This window comes from Myotis yumanensis, unplaced genomic scaffold (assembly GCF_028538775.1).
Source record: "Myotis yumanensis isolate MYYU_CA2020_CCGP unplaced genomic scaffold, mMyoYum1.0.hap1 SCAF_8, whole genome shotgun sequence".
In the NCBI taxonomy this organism is placed as follows: Eukaryota; Metazoa; Chordata; class Mammalia; order Chiroptera; family Vespertilionidae; genus Myotis; species Myotis yumanensis.
Window position 1 is genome coordinate 73,539,988 of NW_027223759.1, and position 25,148 is coordinate 73,565,135.

Genomic DNA, 25,148 nt, shown 5'->3' on the forward strand with positions numbered 1-25,148 from the left:
GAAGGCATTATACTCTAAGCCTTCCAAGAGGTCAAGGTTAGTGGGTTACTGAGCTGGTTCAAAGAAATTGCATTGAAATGTCTCCATCTTCTTGAGCTTTCTTCCTCTTTTTTTTTTTTCCCAGAGCACTATTGAGCCTAGGATTAAATTAGCCAAACTTAGAATCTATTAATGTAATTCCTAGATGCTCAAGATAACACATTAAATCATGAATTTTCGGTGACTATATCCATATTACTAAACTCAGGTTATGCAGGTCTTATATTGTTTTCTTTTGGTGTAATATTCATCTACTCATATGAATGCTACTCAGATTCCTACCTAAACAAATTGTTAATATTTTCATTTTTCTCAACCGGTCTGTACTTCAAACTCCGATCTCATTTTCCTATAAGCCTACAGGAAATAAGTAGTGATGGTAATTGATTGTGAGGAGAGATTGCATCTACTATGATACAATTTCCTGAAGTTATTATACAGAAAAATGGCTAATTTCCTTAAAAGGGAGTAGAAGGTATACCTTTATTGGCAAAGAAATTTCAGGGGTGTTGGTGGTTTAAAGTTTCAGGATTATTTCTGTCTGCTCAAATGCCCTGTCCCATATCTTATAGTCCCACTACTTCTAGACTAGTGGTCTCATTTTACTATAACATAACTACAATAATTACATTCAAACCTTGGGCTAATGTGTCACCCAGAATTGTCTGGAAACACCAGCTGCCATACGAATATTGTTCACTCATATTCTGAGTTGGCTGGTTCTAATTTTTTCTTTGCTGGTTCATGCTGTCCTTCATGATTATAAATACTTTTTTTCATCATGGAAATGAAAGACCATTGGTGATCTCCCAATGTCTTGCTCTGTTTGCCTTCTATAACATTCTACCACCAGAGTTAGTCTGGGTAATTGTGAATCCAGTGCATGCCAACAATTACTAGGGCACGAAAGTAATTTGTGCTTCACTTAAACATAGAGCAATGCAATACTGAGTCCCATTTCCTGGGGTCACTCTGGTACAGATTACTTTATCACTCTGAATTTATACAGGAAAGAAGTGGCTTGCTTAAACAGTTGATTTATTTGAGTTAAATAAATGAGTAGGATTAAGGGAAATCAACAGGCATAAGCAAGTATCCATCTTATACCTGGAAGAGCAAAGGAAGAGAGACAGAGGGAGTAGGTACTGGAAGCCACAGGGAGAGCCTCTAGTTGTGCAAGAAAGCCATTTGAAGGAGCTGTGGCTTTTATTAAAGGGAAAGAATCAATTTATGGCAATCCAGCAGAGAGGCTGTTGGCTGAATAAATATTTTCTATTCGATTGCCTGCCAGCACCTCTCATTGGCTGATGCCTACCAGAATGCAGAGTTCAAGGGGCCCCATTGATGTAGTCCATGAATTCAGTCTTCAAGAGTCAGTGAAGCCTGGCTGGTGTGGCCCAGGGTTGAGCATCAACCCATGCACCAAGAGGCCATTGGTTTGATTCCCAGTTAAGGCACATGCCTGGGTTTTGGGCTCATTCTCCAGTAATGGATGTGAAGGAGGCAGCTGATCAATGTTTGCTTCTCACTGATGTTTCTGTCTCCCCATCTCCCTTCTTCTCTCATTAAAATAAAAACAACAGCAATTTTTTTTTAAAAAAAGTTGAGTTGAGAATGAGTTTGGTGAGAAAAAATGAAAACATCTAGCACATGCTTCCATTTAAGTTTTCTTAATTGCCTCTAATAAAATATTATCCTACAGAAAAAATCTTATATATCCTGTTTTGAATTTATTTGAAGTGATTTTTTTGGGGGGTAGTATTATTTCAAATGGCATCTTATTGCATTTCTAACTCCTTGCTTTTATTATAAAGAATTGCAATGGACATCAACATTTTATTTATTTATTTTTAAATATATTTTTATTGATTTCAGAGAGGAAGGGAGAGGGAGAGAGAGATAGAAACATCAATGATGAAAACGAATCATTGATTGGCTGCCTCCTGCATGCCCCCAACTGGGGCTCAAGCCCACAACCTGGACATGTGCCCTTGACCAGAATGGAACCTAGGACCTTTCAGTCCCCAGGCCGACGCTCTATCTACTGAGCCAAACCAGCCAGTGCTGGACATCAACATTTGAATTTCCTTTCTGACTAACTTACTAAATTCTGTTATTAATTTGAATAGTTTGTAAATTCTTTTGTGTTATCTATTTACAACGTTTCATCTGTAAATAATAATTTTTTTATTTCACAATCTTTATAATCCACCTTTCATCTTTTTTGTTTTTTTCCTTTTCGCTGCCTCTTTTATCCGGTCTTTGTTCAAAATAAGCTGTTCCACACGATTTAATGTTTATGGAATAAACACATTTAAGTTTATGCAATAGGCTTCTTTCCTTCCTCGTGGGTTTCTCTTCTGCTGGCTTCTTTTCAGCTGCTGGTTTCTTGGTTGCTGCAGTCTTTACTCCCACCAAGGCTTCTGAGTCTTAATACAAACAGTCCTTTCATTTCTTCCTTGCAACAGGCTTCTTGCCTGGACTCCTCTTCTCATTTGATTTAGTTTCAAGTGATGCTGTTGCCTTATCTACCTGGAGTTTGTGACTGTTGACATGGCAAAGAATGGTGTTACAGCATATGGCCTTTGCATATGGGTTGAGCTTCAACATGATTCTCAGGTTTTTCGGTGAATTCTTTTTTAGGACTCTGCAATTAATCTTGTTGTGTGGTACTTGGAGGGCTTTAGATCGCTGAGCTTTTCAAATTCTGCTAAGGTCTGAACCTAGTGTCTTGCATATGGGGAAAGTGTAGCTACTATGAGGGAGGCATCTTAATGCCAAGTGCCATGCAGATCATCTGACTTGTGAAGGGCACGTCTAGTCTAAATCCAGTAATGTCCCACATGCCCACTAGAAGTAAGTTTCAAACCATTCAATTCGCTACTGTTGTCTTCATTAAAGAAGATGCAAGGTCTACTACACTGGATATAATGATCGATTCTCATTTTGCCTTTGCCAGCTCTCATTTTCTGAGAGGCCCTGACCTTTTGCATATATCAGGCCTTAACTTTCTTAAGAAGCGAAACAGCTTCCTTGATTCTTTCATAGCTTTCAATTTTATCTTCAGCCACAAAAGGAAGTTTAGGAACTTCCTTAACACAATGACCTTTAGATGTGACCAGCATTGGTACGATCTCATATTGCTTCTGTGTAGTGTTCACTCTGTGCCAGGTTTGGTGCTGAAAACATGTGGTCTCCACAACACATTTCCAAAAACACCTTGTCCAGAACTGTGAGTATCTACCATCTCGAACTCTGGGAATTCAAGCCACCACTCTGCCAGGGCCCAGGGCTCAGCTGATTGCCGACATGCTAATTCACTATCAGCACAGGGTGCCTATTGTTTTGTACAAGTTGGTGTGAACAAAGTTCACAATAGCTGGTCAAATGGGAGCCTTGAACATAGCAGGCAAAGTGAAATTTCTGCCAGATGAGCCCACGTTTGGGTATCCGTGAATGAGCACACGCCATAGTGGGGAGAGGAGAAGGCCAGGCTCCTCTCAAACCAGAGCCTCCCATAGGAAATGATATCCCCGACTTATTGAGCTGGCTAGACCTTCTTAGATGTGATGTTGTAAACAAATGGTGATATCAGGACTCCTTGTTTTGTTTTACATTTAACATCAGTATTTTAACATTTTGTTGTATATTAAGAATTCTATCAGTTTTTCTAAAACCATTTTATCAGGTTTCTCAGTTATCTATTGCTGCGTAACAAGTTACTTTAAAAAATGATTGACTCAAAACAACAATAAACATATAGTATCCATGGGTAAATAATCTGAGAGCAACTTAGGGGTATAATTATGGCTTGGGGTCTCATGAAGTTGTAGTCAAATGTCAGCCAAGATGCAGTATGTTGCCATGAAAATATCAGTCAGGGTTGGAGTCATCTGAAAGATTGGAGTTGGAGTATCAGCTTCCAAAATTGCTGACACGTGGTTTGCAAGTTGGTGCTTATTGTTGTATGGAGGCTTCAGATCCTTTCTTCATGGATGTCTCTCTTTAAGTTTGCTTGAGTGTCCTCACAAGATAGTAGCTGATTTCCCTGAACAACCCAAGAGACAGCAAGGCAGGTACCAAAGTATTTTTATAAAAGCATTCAAAACCACACACTGCTATTTCTACATTATCTTATTGGGTTCACAGATCACCCGATACATTGCGAGAGGGGATTACATAAGTGCATGAATACCAGGAGGTAAGGATCACTGGGGGACATTTTGGAGGCTAACTACTATTATCAAGTTAGTATTTTTCTTCTATTCCTTTAATAAAGATTTTTACATGCCAAAACCGGTTTGGCTCAGTGGATAGAGCGTCGGCCTTCGGACTGAAAGGTCCCGGGTTTGATTCTGGTCAAGGGCATGAACCTGGGTTGTGGGCACATCCCTGGTGGGAGATGTGCAGGAGGTGGCTGATCGATGTTTCTCTCTCATTGATGTTTCTAACTCTCTATCTCTCTCCCTTCCTTTCTGTAAAAAATCAATAAAATATATTTTTTAAAAAGATTTTTACATAAATTATTTTTATCAAACTATCTTTCAATATTTATTGAGATAATCATGACAATTTCTTGTTTTAATATATGAATGTGCTTCATTATTTTGGCTTATCATTGATAATCAATCAATCATATATTTTTTGATGAATCTCCAAAATAATCATAATGTCTTTTGCTGGGTTAAATTTGTTAATATTTTCTTTTGAATTACACTTAATAAAATTGGCTAATGATTTTCCTAACTCAGTCTTTTGTTGTTTTGGTATCAATGATATGCTAGCCTTGTTAAATGAGTTGGAAAGTGTTGCCTCTTCTACAATTCCATGTAAATGTTTGTGATTAGTATTTGGAATTACTTTTTGAATGTTTGCTGAAATTTACCGCAAAACCATCTGTGCCAGTTCTTTCTTCTTTAGGAAAATATTTAATTATGAGTTGTATCTCTTAAATATTAAAACTTCTGTTCAGGTTTTCAATATTTTTGAGTTTTATTTTTCCCAGGAATTTTATGTAAAGCTGTGCATTTTATTTTGGGGAAGTTGATCACATTTTTTCCATTACTTTTCATGCACTATGCCATGCAATATGTCCTTTTATTTCATTCTAGATAGTCTTTATTTGTAAGTCTTCTCTTCTTATCTTGATTAGTGTCTCCAGAAAATTATTTGTTTAGTAGTATTTTTTAAAAACCCAAGCTTTGGTTTTTATTGATCCTCTATTTTCCTGTTTGTTTTTTTCCAAAAATTTCCAAAAGACAAAATGCCAGTTTGTCTTTGTAATTTACTTACAATTATAGCCATACATATTTTACCTATGCACGGAAACACACATACCTGTCAGAAAACTCACTCTTGAATGCATTGACTGGGTGCTGGTTGTGGAAGAACAAGCAAGGTCATGCTGGTCTGAAGGAGAGTGAGTGTAGGCAATTCAACCCAGAAAGCTTGATAGCTATCTGGGGAACATGTACCAACAATAGAAGCAGAATGAACAGTAATTGAAAAATTCTTAAGATTTTGGAACTGGGTACAATGACCAAATGAAAGACAAGTTGGAAGCTAGTGAGCATGTTCTGGAATGACTGCCTGAAGCCCAGAGGATTTTTGATGCGTTGTTTTTATGGGACAGTCATTGCTTGCTATGTATATTGGACTGACATAAAAGTTTAGCAGCATGAGGGCACACTTGGTGTTGTCTCCTGAGCTGCAAACTCATAACTTACTAGTGAACAGAATGATGAGAGAGTCTGATGATAATTTTGAGCTTAAGTGAAAAAACAACAGCCCACAGACTAATCCTTTATGGTAAAGTAAACTCATCAGCCAATGGATGATCAGAGTTATAAAGAAAATCTGTCAGGTGAAGTGGTTATAGGGCCTTCGTGACCATCAGCATGACACAATATTCGATGGAAACCACATTTCTGTTGCATTAAAACATCCAAATTTATTTTTAAAAGCATGACTTTCTTTCACTTTACAGCATGTAGCAAGATACCATTCTGACCCATTGCTCCTGAATTTTATATGACTGAATGACTTTCTTAAAATATATACAATAATACATTCTTTACTCACCACCTCCCAGAGAACAGTGTGCTTTAACATATACATTAGACAAATATCTGCTCATCTTAGTTTTCTATGTAAAAAGGATTGAAATCATTCTACCAAAGAAGCAAAATCAACACACTTAAAGGCTGGGTGCAGAATACTAACATTTCAGAGCCTAAAGTGTCCTAATTGGTTTAACTAAACAAAGCTATAATGTACATTTCAGAAAATTGCTGGAAAGGAAAACCAACTTTGTGTTTGAATGGAATCCAAACAAATCCAGCACCATGTGCCTGTACTATGCATATCCCTGCTAGAATTTGCCTGTCCTTCTAGCCAAGGGAAGATACGGTACAGAGCCATTGAGAGGTGATATCTCATTTTGTTAAAAATAAAAGAAGCTGAACAATAACTCTTAGGATTCTTCAGTGATCCTGCGTGGGGCACAGCCGCCCGTCCACTCTTGACATCAGGAACAAATCTGTACAAAGATGTCAGTTTGCAGTGTGATACCAGTCATTCTTAATGTTGGCGAGGCGACCAGATTATAGGTTATAACCTGTCTGTTGATTAAAATATTAATTCCTTAAGTAGTTGCATGCCTATTCTAGTGAATTCATTACAACTTACTGATTTAAATCATCATCTTTTAAAGAACTGAACCTCATCTGTAAACAGAAGATAATAATTTCTTGCCTAATGTAGTGAGTTGCAATATATTAACTTTTGAGTGATTCCAGATATACTCTTGTTGGTCTTAAATTTGGGCTCCCCAAGGAAATGCCTACAAATATATGTGTGCACACAGTGTATGCACACTCATGCATATTTGTTTATACACACATACACATTCTCAGACAATTTTACATTCAGGAACAAAATTTTCATAAATTGCTTTTAATGGCAATGGCTTTGGATCCTCTCAACTGGTAATGTAATAATCAGCTGAAGATTTCTCTCCTTTTTTACGTCCATTCTTTCCATTTCTTTGTAACTTTTTGGCCTCTCCTATCTGCTGTTCCAGTTGCATGTTCCCTGCTTACCATTTTGTAATATGTAAATATGGTCCTGGTAAATAGATGTTAGTGAGACTATTTAGATAAAGGGTCTGGTCATAGGAGACTTGGTGGGGAATACCTATTACTCTACTTTAAAGAAATCCTCTGTAAAATATCTGTACAGAATGGATTTACAGGGGTGCATGGTTACACACACAGAAAGTCTTTTGACTGCTCTCCTTGTGCTATGAAATATGCAGCAAATCAATAGTGTTTGATAGATATTTGGAGATGTGAGAAATAAATTGAAGATGTACATTTAAGAACAAAAGAAAAATGAGGCTCAAGTGGCTATTCATCCCTGAAGTGACAAACAAACCCATGGAAAACAGACATGGACATAAGAAACCCTGTTGTAGTCATGGCCCTTCAGAAACAATTCAAATTTTCTGTGTGTCAAAGGTCTCTTTGGGATTATGTCCAGCAGATATTATATTTACAAGGAAAACACAGCAAATGCAGCATTGATCAGATATGATATGAACTACTAGCATAAGGTAGTTCATATTTTAACATTAGATTGCACTGCTTTTTTGATGTCACTTTATTGAAGCTGAGTTTTCATTGATTGTTGTGATCAAAATGAATGAATAAAAATCAGCATGGAAAAGGAAATGAGGGTGGCTGCATCTAATTTGATTCCATGGTTTTAGAAGTTCCAAGAGCATAAATCCACTTAGTAGATAATTGTGGTTATTTATAATTTAAAAATTAATTTATGTGTATTGTTGTTTTTAAATGTTACTAAGTTAAGCATAAATTATTAAGTTGTTTGAGCCTAACTACTTCATAAACAGAAGGGTTAGGCATTGCTTCTGGCTATTGATCTCCATGAAAAAATGATTGACACACTAAGGATCCTATTGAACTATTTTAATCTGTTGAATTTTCTTTGAGAATAATCAAGAAAGGCCGAGTGAAACTCTAGGAATTATTTGAGTGTGTGTGTGTGTGTGTGTGTGTGTGTGTATGATTTCTAAACAGTGGAAAATATTTCCAGGTCCCCTGTCTCTAAATACCCATGCATTTAGACAGGGTTTTCTTAATGAGGTACTTGAGTAGCATGGTCTGCTTTCCACAGTTCCTACTCTGGTGTGAGATTGAGAGGCTGCTCCATGGTAGACATGGGATAGAAGCCTGTTAGTAGGAAGACTACTAGTGATTTGACCTAATCATAAGGATGTGTAAATGCAAAACCCTTTTACACTGCTTCATAAAGGAATTGATATACATATACATATATATACATATATGTATATATATATATATATATATATATATCACTTTGGACTGATTCATTCTTGGACCAACCTAAGAATGTGAAAATTATCTTAAATATCTGGGCCAGCAATGCCAAACCAATTAACTATCACCTTTCCCTCTACCCATCAAAAGGTCTTTACTATTCAGTGTGTAGTTAAAATTCCATTTTTTTCCTGAGTCCTTCCTTAATCCCTCACTTGATATTTTTCGTCTTCCTGTGCACCAATTATACCAGTGTTCCTTAGTGTTTATATATGCTTCACACCCCCGCCACCAAATATGTGCTGCACCTAGTGTGTCTATTTATTGGAAATAGAAATAATACCTTCATAATCTTTGTCAAATTATCTTAATGAGCCTCATAATTTTATTTTATTTTATTTATTTATTTATTTTATTTTTTTTACATTTTTTTTTATTGCTTAAAGTATTACAAAGGTTATTACATATGTGTCCTTTTTTTTTCTCCGCCCTTGACAATCCCCTGGCCTCCCCAACCCACCAGTGTCTTATATCCATTGGTTATGCTTATATGCATGCATACAAGTCCTTCAGTTGATCTCTTACCCCCCCTCCCGCCTGCCCCCCAACCCTCCCCGGCCTTCCCGCTGCAGTTTGGAGCCTCATAATTTTAGCCATAGCCACAATTAGAATGACTTTTCTTCTCTTTTGGAAAACAAATACCATTAACAAATTATGATTGTTGTCCATCACAGGACTACTTAACCTTATCACATTCATATAAAATAATAATAACTCTGTAACATATCTCGGCTACATGCATGAACAAAATTGAGTTCCTTGCCCTCATGGTATTAACAACTTAGTGCAAGAAAAAATAGTTTATTAGCTATAAAATAAAGGTATGTAGTAAATATTATTTGAGTGATAAGAATATGAAAAAAAAAGTTGAGAATGTTAAGAAAATTCAGAATATCTATAGGAATAGGGTCAGAATTTTTTTTGTAAAGGGCTGGATATTATTTTAGGCTTTGCAGGCCAAGGGTCTCTGTTGCAACTGCTCATCCTTGCCCTGTAGCACAAAGGCGGCCATAGGCAGTAAGTAAATGAGTGGGCCTGGCTGTGTTCCAGTAAAACTTCATAAATACACACAGTTGGCTTATTTAGCCAATGAGCTGTAATTTGAAGACTAATGGGTAACAGTATTAAATTATCCCTGGGGAATACCTCATTGAGAAGGAAGAATTTCAGCAACATTACTTTTTGTGCCATTTTCCTGTATAGTTTTAATCATGTTAATATGTTTAACATGATTAAACACATTTCCTATATAGTTTACTACCATGTTAACATGTTACCATGTTTTATTTGAGTGTTTGTAGGCAAACGTTGTCTCTCTCTCTCTAAATGCCATGGTGGCAGTAAGCTGATCTTATTTTGCTCATAACTTATAGTAGTGTCTGGAACTTATAGTAGTGTCTGGAATATAATAGATATTCAATTAATATTTGTTAAATGAATGAGTAGAGAGTGAGTGTTATTTTAAAAAGGGCATCCAATATTCAGTTTTAGCAAATTATTACCATAAAAGACTGAACCATTTGTTACCAGATTTTCTGTTTCAAGAGAAGCTACAAATCCAAATTCTTGTGTAAAATCTTTCAATTTTAAATGACCGCAACTACTTTAAAAATATAAAAATCTTTGCATGCCAAACTAAGTATTTCTGTAAGTTAGTTTTCTGGAACCACTCACAGCCACCACTGCCATGTGGGTAGTACGGGTTGTCCTCCACCTCCTGGCCTCCCCTGCCCCCATCACCACTACCACTTGCCTGGGCAAGTGGTAGCGGCCATCGGGAGCACTCACAGCTGCCGCTGCCCCCATGTGGTGAGTACAGGCTGCCCTCTGCCAGGCCCGCCTTCCCTGACCCCCGGTCCCTGCTGCTGCAAGTCCCCGCCCACCCGAGTCTGCTGCACGTGCAGCCTGCTGAATGGTCATTATGTGACGGTGTCCCAGACAATTTGCATATTCCTCTATTACTAGTATAGATAGTCATCATGCTGTACATTGCATGTCCAGCACTTATTTCTGTGAACCTTTTGACCACTCATCCATTTTGGCCACCCTCAACCCTGCCTCTTGCCACTATCAATCTGTTCTTTCTATGAGTTTGGTTTTTGTGTTAGGTTTCACATAAGTGAGATCATGCAGTATGTTTTTCCCTCTGTTTGACTTATTTAACTTAACATAAAGACCTCAAGGTCCATCCAGGTTGCTCCAAATGGCAAGATTTCTTTCCGCTGAATCATATTACATTTTACACTACACACACACACACACACACACACACACACACACGCCTTTAGGGTATTAATAGTTTTATTCCAGACCACTCCAATAACAAAAACATTGCAATGAAAAAAGTAACACAAATTTATGGTTTCACTGTGCATATAAAAAGTTTCTTTACATTATACTGTGGTCTATTAAGTGTGCAATATCATTATGTCTAAAAAAACAATGTACATGCAAATCTCAGAGGGAAATGGGGGCAGGAAGAGATTAACCAAGGAATTTATATGCATATACGCATAACCCATGGACACAGACAATAGTGTTGTGAAGGCCTGCGGAAGGGGTCATTGGAGGAAGAAAAGGGGACATTTGTGATACTTTCAACAATAAATACTTTATTGTTAAAGAATGCTAACAGTCATATGAGCCTTTTGTAAAAATGTTACCAATACTTGCTCAACCAAGGGTTGCCACAAAACTTAAATTTGTAAAAAGTACAGTATCTGCAAAGCTCAGTAAAGCAAAGCTCATTACACAAGGTATCCCTTTATGCCACATCTTCTTTCTAAATTCATCCATTGATGGACACTTAGGTTGTGTTCATGTCTTGTCCTATATAATAAAAGCGTAGTATGCAAATTGTCCCCTTGACCAGGAGTTTTACCAGGGGGTGGAGCTGGCTTGAGGAAGGGAGGGAGGCCCTGGCTGCTGGTAACAGTTGGCTGGGGGAAGGGAGGGAGGCCCCAGCCAACAGCTGGCAGCACTAGGGACCCTACCTCTATTATAAATAACAAGAGGCCTGGTGCGTGAATTTGTGCACTGGTGGGGGCTGGGCTGGGCTGGCTTGGGGGAGGGGCTGCGGGAGTTTGGCTGGCTGGCCAACCAGCCCTATGCAGTGCTTGTCATAGAGACTGGTTATTCCAGTCACTTGGCTTTTATATATATCAGTGATGGCGAACCAATGAACTCACTTTTTTGGTTGATTTTTCTTTGTTAAATGGCATTTAAATATATAAAATAAATATCAAAAATATAAGTCTTTGTTTTACTATGGTTGCAAATATCAAAAAATTTCTATATGTGACACGGCACCAGAGTTAAGTTAGAGTTTTTCAAAATGCTGTCACGCCGAGCTCAAAAGTTTTGCCATCACTGATATATATAGATGCTATAATGAATGTGCGGGCACATATATATTTGCAAGTTGTTATTTTCATTTACTTTGGATAAATACCTACAAGTGGAATTTCTAGGTCATCCAGTTTCTGTTTTTAATTTTTTGAGGCACCTCCATGCTATTTTTCATAGTGGCTGCACCAATTTACATTTCTACTAATAGTTCACAAGGGTTCCCTTTTTTTACACATCCTCACTAGCATCTATTGTTCCTTGTCTTTTTTATAAGAGCCACTGTAACAGGTGAATTGATATATCATTGTGAATTTGATTTGCATTTTCCTGATAATTAATGGTGTTAATAAACACCTTTTCATGTACCTGTTGACCATCCATATATCCTCTTTGGAGAAATGTTCAGATTATCTGTATATTTTAATTGAATTGTTTGTGGGGTTTTTGCTTTTGAGTTTTATGAGTTCCTTGTATATTTTGGATATTAACTGATCAGTTACATGATTTGCAAATGTTTTCTTGCATCCAGTAGGTTGTCTTTTAATTTGATTGATCATTTCCTTTGCTGTGCAGAAACTTTTTAGTTTGATTTAGTCTTGCTTGTTTACTTTTGTTTTTGTTGCCTTTGCTTTCGGTGTCAAAAAAAAAAAATCTCCAAGAATGATTAAGAAGCTTACAACCTCTGTAGACTTCTAGGAGTTTTACTGCTTCAGGTCTTACATTCAAGTCTTTCGTCCATTTTGAGTTAATTTTTGTGTATGGTGTAAAATAGTGTTCCAGTTCCACTCTTTTGAATGTGACTGTTCAGTTTTCCCAATTCATCCTTTATTGAATAGACAATCCTTTCCCTATTGTATATTTTGACTCTTTTGTTATGTTAATTGACCATATATGGGTTTATTTCTAGGCTTTCTGTTTAATTCTACTCATCTATATTTTTATGCCAGTAGCATACTATAACTTTTCATGTAGTTTAAAATCAGGAAGTGTTTTGCCTCCAACTTTATTCTTTCTTAAGATTCCTTTGGTTATTCAGGATCTTTTGTGGTTTCATACAAATTTAGAATTGTTCTATTTTTGTGAAAAATGCTATTGGAATTTTGAAAGGGATTGCATTGAATCTGTAGATTACCTTAGGTAGTATGGATGTTTTAACAATATTGATTATTCCAATCCATAAACATGGAATATTTTTCCATTTTTTGTGTCTTCAATTTCTTTCACCAATGTTTTATGATTTTCAGTACACAAGACTTTGACCTCTTTGGTAATATTTATTCCTGGATATTTTTTAAAGGATATATAAATGGGATTATTTTCTTTATTTATCCCTATATTAAAATATAATTTACATGAGAAGTTATTTCATTTATACAACATGGTGATTTAACATTTATGTACCTTATGATGTGATCACCATGATAAGTTTAGTGCAACTAAATCATCTGCTTGTAGAAAGTTATTACAATATTATTGTAATCTCTGTGCCATGCAGTGCATTTCCATGATTTAGTTATTTTACAACTGGAAATTTGTTTCTTTTATTCCCCTTTAGTTTTTCAACTATGGGCCCCTTCTATCTCCCCAACTCCTCTGGCAACCATCAGTTTGTACTCTCTATCAGTGCAAAGTTTCTTTTTGGTTTATTTTTGAGTACAGAGTTTCTTTTTGGTTTATTCTGTTTCTTTTTGGTTTTATATTTTTACATTCCAGTTCCAATGAAAATTTTGGTATTTGTCTTTGTTTGACTTATGTCACTTAGAACAATACCCTCTAGGTCAATCCATGTTGTTGCAAGTAGCAACGTTTCATTTTTTTAAAAAAAAAATCTGAGATATTGTCTCGTATGTGTGTGTGTATAACATCTTTTTAAAATCCATTTATTTATCAGTAGTCATCAATGTTGCTTCCATGTCTTGTCTATTGTAAATAATGCTGCAATGAGCAAAGGGGTTCATATATCTTTTCAAATAATTATTTTTGTTTTCTTCAGATAAATACCCAGAAGTGGAATTGCTGGGCTGTATAGTCATTCTTTTTTATTATTATTATTTTGAGAAAACTCCATGTCATTTTACACAATGGAGGCCACCATTTAGAAATCCCACCAATAGTGCATGAGAATTCCCTTTTTTCCACATCTTCACCAACACGTTTACTGACAATTGATGATAGTCATTATGAAGGGTATGAATAGATATGTCGTTATGGTTTTAATTAGCATTTCCTTGTTGATTAGGGATGCTGACCATCTTTTCATATGTCCTTTGGTCATATCTATGTCTTCTTTGGAGAAATGTCTATTGAGGGCTTCTGCCTATTTGTATGTTTTTTATTTCAGATTACTTGATTTTTGTTCTGATGTTGAGTTGTATGAGTTCTCTATATATTTTGGATACTAACCCATTTTAAGATACATATTTATGAATATCTTCTCCTATTCAGTAGGGTGACATTTTGTTTATAGTTTCCTTCACTGTGTAAAAACTTCATTTTGATGTAGATTCATTTGCTTATTTTTGCTTTGTTGCTAATGCTTGGGGAAACATACCCAATAAAATATTGCTAAGACCAATGTCAAAGAATTACTGCTTAGGTTTTATTTTTTAAATTAAGTTTAGTTGGTAGACAATATTATAGTAGTGTACAATATAGTGATTTGACATTGTTATACCTTACAAGTTGATTACCAACTAATTCTAGTACTCACCTGTCACCATGCATACTTATTTTATTTTATTTTAGTTTAGTTTCAGGTCTTACATTTAAGTCAAACCGATTTTAAATTTATTTTTGTATATGGTTCAAAAGAGTGGTCCCATTTCATTTTTTTGCTAGTATCTGTCCAGTTTTCCCAACATTAACCATTGAAGAAAGTATCATTTTTTCATTGTATAATCCTCCCTCCTTTGTTATAGATTGCACATGTAAGCATGAGGTTATTTTGGGGTTCTCTGTTTTGTTACATTAATACATATGTCTGCATATTTGTCAGTACCATAGTGTTTTGATTATTATAGCTTTATAGTACTATTTGATATCAGCTAGTGTGATACCTCCAACTTTGTTTTCCTTTCTCAAGATTACTTTGGCTATTTGGAATCTTTTATAGTTCCATATAAATTTTAGGATAATTTTTTGTAGTCCTATGAAAACTACATTGATATGTTAATAAGATTGCATTGAATCTGCAGATTGCTTTGGGTACTATGGAGATTTTAATGATATTAATCCCTTAAATTCATGATTGCAATATATCCAGACATTTATTTTTGTCATCTTTAATTCTTTAAAAAATACTTTTCAGAGTACAGGATTTCACCTCCTTGGTAAAATTTATTCCCAGAAATTTATTCTTTTTGATATAAATATAAATGAACTTGTTTTCTTAATTTCTCTTTCTAATAGTTCATTATTGATGTATAGATACACAACATATTTCTGTATATTAACTTTGTATCCTGAAAGTTTACTAAATTCAATTATTCTAACACGTTTTTGGTAGAACACTCAGAGTTTTCTACATACAGTATCATGCCACCTGCAAATAAGAAAAGTTTTACTCCTTTCTTTCCAATTTAAATGCCTTTTATTTATTTTTCTTCTCTCATTTCTATGGCTATCACTATTAATATTATTATTATCTGCCGGAAGCCGGTCCATCCTTGCTGCTTGACACAGTCGCTGCAAGAAAGAAACATCTACACAGCATATGTTTCAATGGACCTGGCATATGTAGCATACTGTTTTTAATATGTTTGCTCCCTTTAGCACCATGTGTTTTAACCAAGGTCACCTCTCCAAGAAAGGTTGTTTCCCCAGGTGGGGATCTTTCCCTGAGGTTAGGGAGGGGATACAACCCCTTAATTAAGTGCCAGGCGGGTAGTTAAGCTACATGGTCTTTACTCCCTGGAATGGAGATGAGAAACACCTTAACCCTTGTAATAGAAATTGACAGGATTAAAATCGGCTGGTATAAATACGGATGTAATAAGACAATAAACGTCAGATCCTCATCAGTTCCTAACCAGAACTCCGACCAGAACTTTGGCTGGAGATCCTGGCTATAGGTCCTGACTAGGATGCTGATCAACTGAAGGCTGTCTTCGTGTCATTCCTTCTTCACCGACTCCGTCCACACCTTTGGGGACCCCTGGACCCATTGGGGTTGGACCCGCTGGGATTGGACCAACAATGGGGTCCAATCCCAGCGGGTCCAGGGGTCCCCAAAGGTGTGGACGGAGTCGGCGAAGAATGAATGACATGGAAACTGGTTTCAGTTCATCAGCATAGCGAGGTTCTCCCTCCAGGATCTCCAGCAAAGTTCTGATTAGGGACTCCAACCAAGTTCTGGTGCCATGTTCTCTCGCTAGGTTCTCCAGGTTCTCCAGCCAGGTTCAGTCACCAGGTTCCTTAGCCAGGTTCTATCCAGGTTCTTTTGCCATGTTCTGTCTAGGTTCTCCAGTGAAGTTCTGTAGCCAGGTTCTGTCCAGGATCTTTTGCCATGTTCTCTGGCTAGGTTCTGGTTAGGATCTGATGAGGATATCACGTTTATTGTCTTATTACATCCATATTTATACCAGCTGATTTTAATCCTGTCAATTTCTATTACAAGGGTTAAGGTGTTTCTCATCTCCATTCCAGGGAGTAAAGACCATGTAGCTTAACTACCCGCCTGGCACTTAATTAAGGGGTTGTATCCCCTCCCTAACCTCAGGGAAAGATCCCTACCTGGGGAAACAACCTTTCTTGGAGAGGTGACCTTGGTTAAAACACATGGTGCTAAAGGGAGCAAACATATTAAAAACAGTATGCTACATATGCCAGGTCCATTGAAACATATGCTGTGTAGATGTTTCTTTCCTGCAGCGACTGTGTCAAGCAGCAAGGATGGACCGGCTTCCGGCAATTATCTACACTAATAAAAGAGAAATATGCAAATTAACCATCACTCCGCCACTCTGCTACAGCCACCAGCCAATCAGGAGCGAGTATGCAAATTAACCCAACTAAGATGGCAGTGGCCATGGAGCTGGAGGGAGCAGGAGAGTTGGGTTGCCCCCGGCGAAGGAGGAAGCCAAGCTTCCCGCCTGCCCTGGCCGGCCCTGGGCTTTGCTCAAGGCTACAAAGTTTCAATTATAGAAGATATATAAATCCCAGATACCTGCTTCTAGCCCGCCCTGGCCTCCACTCAAGGAGGCACTGAAAAAAAGAAAAAAGAAAAAGAGGAGATGCTGGGAGCTTGGGTCACTGGGGGCTGTGGCCAGCCCCAAAAGGGCCATCAGCCCCTCACCCAGGCTGGCCAGGCACCCTAGCAGGACCTCCACCCTGATCTGGGACACCCTTCAGGGCAAACCAGCCGGCCCCCACCTGTGCACCAGGCCTCTATACTAATAAAAGGGTAATATGCTAATTAGACTGGGAGACCTTCCAGGAGACCTAATTAATAATTAGCCTGCACAGAATTTGTTTCTTCCGGGTTCAGTTTGGAAGGTTTATGTTTCTAGAAATTTATCCATTTCTTTCAGTTTGATCAATTTGTCAGTACATATTTGCTAGTAGTATTTTTTTTTTTTTAATGATCCTTTGTTTTTCTATGGTGTCAGTTGTAACTTCTCTTATTTATGATTATTTATTTGGGCTCTTTCTCTTTTTTTTCTTGATGAGTTTTGCTAAAGGTTTACAAGTTTGTTTCTTTCCAAAGAATGAGCTTTTAGTTTCATTGATCCTTTTATTGTTATTTTAGTTTCTACTTTATTTCTACTTTGATCTTTATTATTTCCTTCTTTCTAATAATTTTGGATTTTGTTCTTATTTTTATAATTCACTAAGTTGCAAAGTTAGATTATTTGGGATTTTTCTTGTTTCCTGAGGTAGGCCACTATCACTGTGAACTATTTTCTTGAAAATGCTTTTGCAGCATCCCCTAAATTTTGGAAAGTTGTGTTTCCATTTTCATTTGTCTATTATATATATAACAAATGTCTATAAATTATATAAAGCATCATATACAAATTATTTATAAATAAATACAGTTTATAAATAACTACATAGAAATTTTGCTTTTGACCCATTGGTTGTTTTGTAGCATGTTTTTTTAGTTTTCCTGTGTTTGTTTTTCCCAGTTTTTTTTTTTTTCTTGTAATTGATTTCTGTTTTTATACCCTTGTGATTCAAATAGATGGTTGTTATGATTAAATCTTCTTGAATTCATTAAGGCTTCCTGGGTGTGTGGCCTAACATGTGATTTATCCTGGAGAATGTATGATATAGGAAGAATGTCCATTCTGCTGCTTTTGGACAGCAGGTTCTGTAAATGTCTATTAAATTCAAACATATAATTTAAGACCAAAGTTTCCTTATTAATTTTCTGCCTGAATAATCTATCCATTGATATAAGTAGAGTATAAAAGTCTCCTACAGTTTATATAATTCTGTCTATTTTTTTAGGTCCAATAATAATTAATTTATATATGTAGGTGCTCCTACATTGCGTGCATAAATATTTACAAATGTTAATCCTCTTATTGGATAATTCCTTAGCATTATATAAAAACCTTGTTTGTCTTTTATTATAGTCTCTGTTTTAGTATCTAATTTATGTAATATAAGTATAGCTACAGAGCTTTTTTTAAGTTCCCATTTGCATAAAACATCTTTTTTCCAGCTCCTTACATTCAGTCTCTGTGAGGCCTTATATATGAAGTGAATCTATTATAGGCAGCATATGTTTGGGTGTTGCTTTTTAAAAATCCACTCAGCCAATCTATTTTTATTAAGTTTAGTCCATTTACATTTAAAATAATTATTGATAGGAATGGTCTTGTTAGCATTTTGTTGTTCTCTAGCTGTTTGGTAGTTCTCTGTTCCTTTGTTCTCTTACTTTATTCCTTTGTGATTTGATTATTTTCTAAAATGGTATGCTTAGATTCCTCTCTCTTCACATTTTGTGTATCTACTATGGTGTTTTGCTTTGTGGGTACCATGACACTACATAAAACATACTATATTTATCACTGTCATTTTAAATTGATAATCAAAACTCCAATTTGAATGCATTCTAAAACTCATATTTTTACTCCCACCTTCCCACCTCATGTTTTATGATTTTGATATCACAATTTACTTCTTTTTTATTTTCTGTATCCATTCTAAAATCTTTGTTTTTATCATTGTTTTTACTACTTATGTCTTTATCTTTTAACTATTTTTGTAAGTGATTAACTCACCACCTTTACAGCTTTAGATTATTTTGAATTTTACGATATATTTACCTTTACTAGTGAGATTTCTATTTTCACATATTTCACTTTTACTATTTAGTACCCCTTTGTTTCAGCTTAAAGAAGTCACTGTGACATTTCTTTAAAGCCGTCTAGTGGTGATGAAATTCTTCAGCTTTTGGTTATCTGGAAAACTCTGTAGCTCTCCTTCAATTCTGAAGGGCAAATTTGCCAGGTAGAATATTACTGTTTGGCTTATTTGTTGTTTTCAGAACTTTGAATATATCCTGCTTTTCCCTTTTGTCCCAAAAGTGTCTGCTGAGAAATCACAGTTTATTGGAGTTCCCTTGTATATAGCCAGTTGTTTTTCCCTTTCTGCTTTTAAGATTCTCTGTCTTTAACTTTTGACAGCTTAATTATGTGTTTAGGGTTGGGTCTCTTTGGGTTCCTCTAATTTGGAACACTGCATTTCTTAGATCTGCATGAGTGTTTCCTTCCCCTGGTTAGGAAATATTTTAGCCATTATTTTTTCTCATTCTTTTTCTCTTCTCCTTCTAGGACCCTAAATGCAAATATTGGTCCAATTGATGTTTTCCCATAAGTTCCTCAAACTATCTTCATGTTTCATTTGTTTTTCTTTATGTTGCTCTGATTGGATGAATTTCTTGACCCTGTCTTCAAGTTTGCTGATTCTTTTTTCTATTTTATCTAGTCTTCTAATGAACCCCTCTATTGTATTTTTCAGTTCTATGATTCTATTTGGTGCTTTCATAAATTTTCTTTCTTTCTGTTGACATTCTCACTTTGTTCATACATTGTTCTCCTGGACTTAGGAAACATCTTTATGACCATCATTTTGAACTCTTTATTAGGTAAATCACTTATCTATGTTTCATTAAGGTGTTTTTTTTATATATATTTTTTCATTTGAAACACATTTCTTTATTTTTGTGATTCTCTGTGTTAGTATCTATGTCAGTGATGGTGAACTTTTTGAGTTCGGCGTGTCAGCATTTTGAAAAACTGTAACTTAACTCTGGTGCCATGTCACATATAGAAATTTTTTGATATTTGCAACCATAGTAAAACAAAGACTTATATTTTTGATATTTATTTTATATATTTAAATGCCATTTAACAAAGAAAAATCAACAAAAAAATGAGTTCACATGTCACCTCTGACACGTGTGTCATAGGTTCACCATCACTGATCTATGTAGTAGATAAAACAGCTATCTCTTCCAGTATTTTTTTTTTTTGGTTAATCTTCACCTGAGAATATTTTTTTCTATTGACTTTTTCTTTTTGAGAGTGGAAGGGAAGGGAAGAGGCAGAGAGAGAGAGAAACACTGATGTGAGAGACATACATCCATTGGTTGCCTCCCGCACATACCCCAACCAAAGCTGAGTATTGAGCCTGCAACTAAGGCCAATTCCATGCCCTTGACCGGAATTGAACCCAGGACCCTTCAGTTTGAGGGCTGACGCTCTATTTACTGATCCAAACCAGCTAGGCTCTCCCAGTCTTAAATGAGTGACTTTTGTAGGTGATGAACTTTTTTTATTTTTCAGCACTACCCTAGCTCTTGTTTGCATGTACCTTTGTGATTTTCCTAAGAAGAGAGCAGTCTACTCTGTACTTGGTGGTTCCCAGTAGCTGAGAGTGTGTTAAGATCTGTCATGTCCTAAATCATAATCTAGATTTAGGCTGAGTGGACATCAGATTCTCAAACAGCAGCCTTTAAAGTATCCAATTAGGCCTATTTCATGGAAATACTAGGAGGTAGGCATTTCTGTTTGTTCCCTCTGCATTGAGGCGCAGGGTGATAACCCGTTAAGAACTGTTTGTTTGCTACTATTCCACTAAACACATGAACACAAGTCCCTCTGTTCACCAGAGCTAAGTTATCAAAGAATGTCAGCCAGGTTGCCAGATGTGTGCCCAACCTCCTTTCTTGGGGATACTGGTGTCTGGGTTGGGCACAGGGAGAGCCAAAGATGGTACCCGCCAGGCTTCCTGGTCTCTGATGAGCATTGTAGTCAGGCGTCCAGGTGTGTGTTTAATTAGAAGTCTGCCCTTCAGGCTATAGCTCTTCCATAGAAAAACTGGGTGTTTCTGTCTGCCGCTTCTGAGCTCTGCCCTGGATGCAGGGGTAGCTATGGTCAGTCCATTTGTGCCCTTTAATCACTTTCTCGGTTTGCTACAACTTAGAGGGTCTTTGGATACCAACCCCTTTGGCTTGCAAAGCTAGGTGTTTTGGCGTCATCTTTCAGGTACAGGTCTTAAAACTTGGGTTGCCAGATACTGGGTTCAAACCCTTTGCTCCTCAGAGAATAATGGGGGGCTGTGAGTTCCCTTGGAATTATGGATTGCCATGCCAAGTGGGGTTTATGGCGAGATTTCTGTCTCAGCCTTTTTTATCAATGTCTATGTGTAGCTTTCCTCATTCCCCTGATGTGTAAGAGTTGCTTAGTTTTCTAACTTCTTTCAGAGGGAATTGTTCCAGATATATTGGTAGTGTGTCTGTGGGAGGAGGTTAATTCAGATCCTCCTACTTTGCTATCTTTAACTGTAATTCCATTTTACATTTATCTTAAGAGAAAAAATATTATCTTTATTTTTTGAGTCAAAAATTTGCAATTTTTGTGGGGTAAATATCACACGGGTGATGAAGGGAACAGTCAGATTTTGATTTCCAAAGCAGGATCTCTTGAACTACTACAAACAGTACTGAAAGTTTAGCTAAACTGAACTAATAAAAGGGCAACTCTAGGAGTTGTTTCCTCAACCACACTATTGACAGAAGATGGTATCTTTTTAAGGACTCTTTTGTTGGAAGCATTGAAGTGTTACATGTTTAACAGAAGCCATATTGCAAACATTCTCTATCTTGCTCATTGTATCACTTCTCTAACATTCCCATTTTCTGAGGTCTCTCAGGTCACGTACATGTCAGCATTTGCCTTATGATAGTTGTTTGTTCTAATATTGACTGAACTTTAAATATATCTTAAAAGCTACTTCTGTGTAATTGTGTTTTACTCAATTTTGCAGTTTGCTAGATAGAGCTGAGAATGTGGGGTAAAATTCCTTTTCTCTGTGATTTCAGCTTTCAACCTCTAAAACAATGAAGCAAGGAAAGTGTTATTAAAAGTGTGTTTTTCAAAATAAGGGCACTTTAGAAATAAATAAACCTAGAAGAGTCAACTTCTCAGTCTCTTGAGCACTTTATTTGTTATAAATACAAGTCAATACCACAAGATGGCACCTTCTTACTTTCAACATCTACTATTACAAACAATTATCTTCATAAAATGGTTTCAGCTTTTAATGTGTTTTAGATATTATTGAAACCTTATAAAAGCAAGACTTGCTATAAACAGGATTGGTGGTTGATGTATATTAAATGAGGTCAGATAATTAACTTCAAAAAAAATTTATAAATATTCAGATAAGAAAATTGAAATTACAAAAGCAGAGTTTGTCATCATTAAACTGAATTACAACTGTGTGATTAATTCTATATCTACGTTGGTAAGTTTTGTTAAAATGCAGTTTTAGTAATCAAATAATCTACCTCATTCTCCAATATGACCACCTAGTTCATTTGTACACCATCACACTCAATACACATCTCATTTAGAAACCACCCAGCTTTCATCTAGTTCGTCAATTATGCACACTCCATTTCTTTCAATAGATGCAACCCATGAAGTGCCATCATCCCCTGGCTACAAAACAAAATACAATATTCAAAGGTAAAAACTCAGAGAATTTCTGAAATGGCAGCCCATTCCCTTTGTGTTCATGAAAATAGTCAATGCAATTTGAAGGTCTCTGAACTAATGTAAACTCTAGAAAACTCAGTGTTGAAATATGGAAAGAAGAAAGATTTGCACTAATATAGTGCGTAACAATGCAGTGTCAAACTCGCCATTTATAGTAAATGTCTTGATTGGACTTTCCTCTGGATTGTCATCATGCTGCAGAAGATAAAGATTACTCAAGTCTGTGGGAATTCCACCACGTTTTCTTCCTCCCTTTTCCAAAAGGGAAGAGAAGGATTTTCAGGTCCCTTGAGAAAATAAAAAAAAATTAAACACACCCACAAACCACTTGAAATCAAAATGGCAGACTGAATAATCCTTGACTCCATATCCAAATGAAGTTGAGGCAATATTACTTTCGCAGTATTTGTATTCTGCCTAATATATCACACTGTGAGATTCCTCAAAAAACTGAGAAGTCTGAGAGCTACAAAAGAGAAAGCAGTTAAGGCAGTCGATGTCTACATTTGGATTTCCTTTCCAGGTTACATGTCTAAGTCTCCATCGTAGGCGAAGGTCAGAGGCTTCTGTTGGGGAGGTGTGCTTTGATGTGGTTTTGGCTTCTTGCTGCAAAGGGAAAAGAATTCTTGAGATAAAGAAAGTTCACAGAGCTCTGTTTCATCTGCCAAAGACAATTGTGAGGTTTAGAAATTCAATCAGTTCAATGACAAAATATTATTTTCTCTGGACTTGGGGTTTTCTTACTTGTCTACTTTAATGCTATTTTTAGGAGAAGCCTCCTGCTTTCAAAATCTTAGAAAGAGTTTAGTGGAAACAGTGAACTTGGTAGAGGGCTACTTTCTTTCTTGTGCCTTTTTATACACAGTAATGTGCACATCTGCGGCTCACTAATTCCTCAGCTATTGCAACCTTCATGTTGCAGATGTTTAACATCCTAAGCAGCTGGAGTAGCCAGAATCTGGTGCCTTACCCTGGTCTTGTTTTTAAGTAAACACTCTTCTGCTCTGGCCTGAAACTTGACATTCACCTGAGCATGTCAGGAAGATTAAGAGGAGCCTGCACCATGGAAAGCCATTCTCACCTGGTGTGTGTTACCGAAGGCCACCAACTTCGCCAGAGCTGCTATTCCCTCTCATAGAGAGAGAAGCTGAAATTGGTATCGTTCCCTATTCACATAGTCATGCCCAACAACCTCCCTTACACTCTGATTGTTAGTATGGGTGAAACTCTGTGTTTATGAACATTTATAGTTTGAATTATGCCACACACTGCCTTACTGTCCTGATTCCTTCTTCCTCAATGCCTTTGCTTTGCCCTGCCTCTCGAGCCCAGCTCTCTTTTGGGTTGTCCTCACTAGCAGGGAGCCATCTCACTCCCTGTCTCCAAATTAGAGTGGCATCTCTTATTAATTAAATAAATGCATAGTTAGTGCCAAGCTCTTTGATGGGCATTTCACATAAAATATCTCAATAAATCCCTGAACAACCCTGAGAGGGAGGCACTAGAATAATGGCTACTTTACAGAGGAGGATGAGTGAGGTTATTGAACCTCTCTCTCTAGTCACCAAGTGAGTGGCAGAGCCTGGATTCTAAGCAAGACTAACACCCAGACCTGTGCATCTACCCTCTTCAGCACATTCTCTCTCTACACATTCCATACTTAGGCATCTGGTAGGAACAATTTTTTTGTGTGTATCTATAAGGATGAATTTTTATATTGAGTGAATTTAAATTAAAAACAAACATGTTAATGTATACAATTCTGTAACATTTAGTACATTCACCATGCCCTGTAACCATCACCCCTCTCTGGTCCGGGCACATTTTTAGCACCTTAAAGGGAAACTCTGCACCTACTAAGCAGTCTCTCCCCATCCTGCCCAGCAACCACCTACCAACTTTCTGCCTCAGTGAATTTGTCTATGGAGGATATTTCACATAAATGGAATTATACTAAATGTGGACTTTTTTATCTGGCTTCTTTCATTTAATGCTTAAAACAGTGAATTTTCTGATATGAACTTTACCACAGTTAAAAAATGTTTGATAAAATTAAAATGGTTGTCAGGAGAATGTCCTAGTTTAAAATGCTCAAGTTCTAATTTAAGGAGAAAAACATTTTAAGGTTTGAGGCATAAAGCAACTTATAGGAGCTAAAGAGATAAATTAAAATGATTAAAGAAACTATTAAAAGAAACCAGGAATCCTATCGGTGCCCCCACCCTTAGAGCTGCCAGGCAATGGGTGCTCAATGGACAGCTACACATTTTACATAAACTATCCCTGAGAGGGAAGCAAATAGTTTCTAACCAGGGAAGTTGAAAGGCAG

At 36.6% G+C, this 25,148-nt stretch overlaps 1 protein-coding gene and 1 pseudogene across 1 annotated transcript in view; both read right to left on the reverse strand.

The window, feature by feature from the left end:
* Nucleotides 1-2,226: 2,226 nt before the first annotated feature.
* Nucleotides 2,227-10,265, reverse strand: LOC139015811 (large ribosomal subunit protein uL4-like; annotated as a pseudogene).
* An 11,995-nt stretch (nucleotides 10,266-22,260) lies between these two features.
* The window catches only part of THSD7B (thrombospondin type 1 domain containing 7B), an 838,394-nt gene continuing 835,506 nt past the window's right edge, over nucleotides 22,261-25,148 (reverse strand). The window contains exon 28 of the mRNA XM_070423466.1: nucleotides 22,261-23,425. Within this exon, the coding sequence (XP_070279567.1) occupies nucleotides 23,344-23,425 (82 nt within the window). The 3' untranslated portion in view covers nucleotides 22,261-23,343. The remainder of the gene's footprint in view (nucleotides 23,426-25,148) is intronic.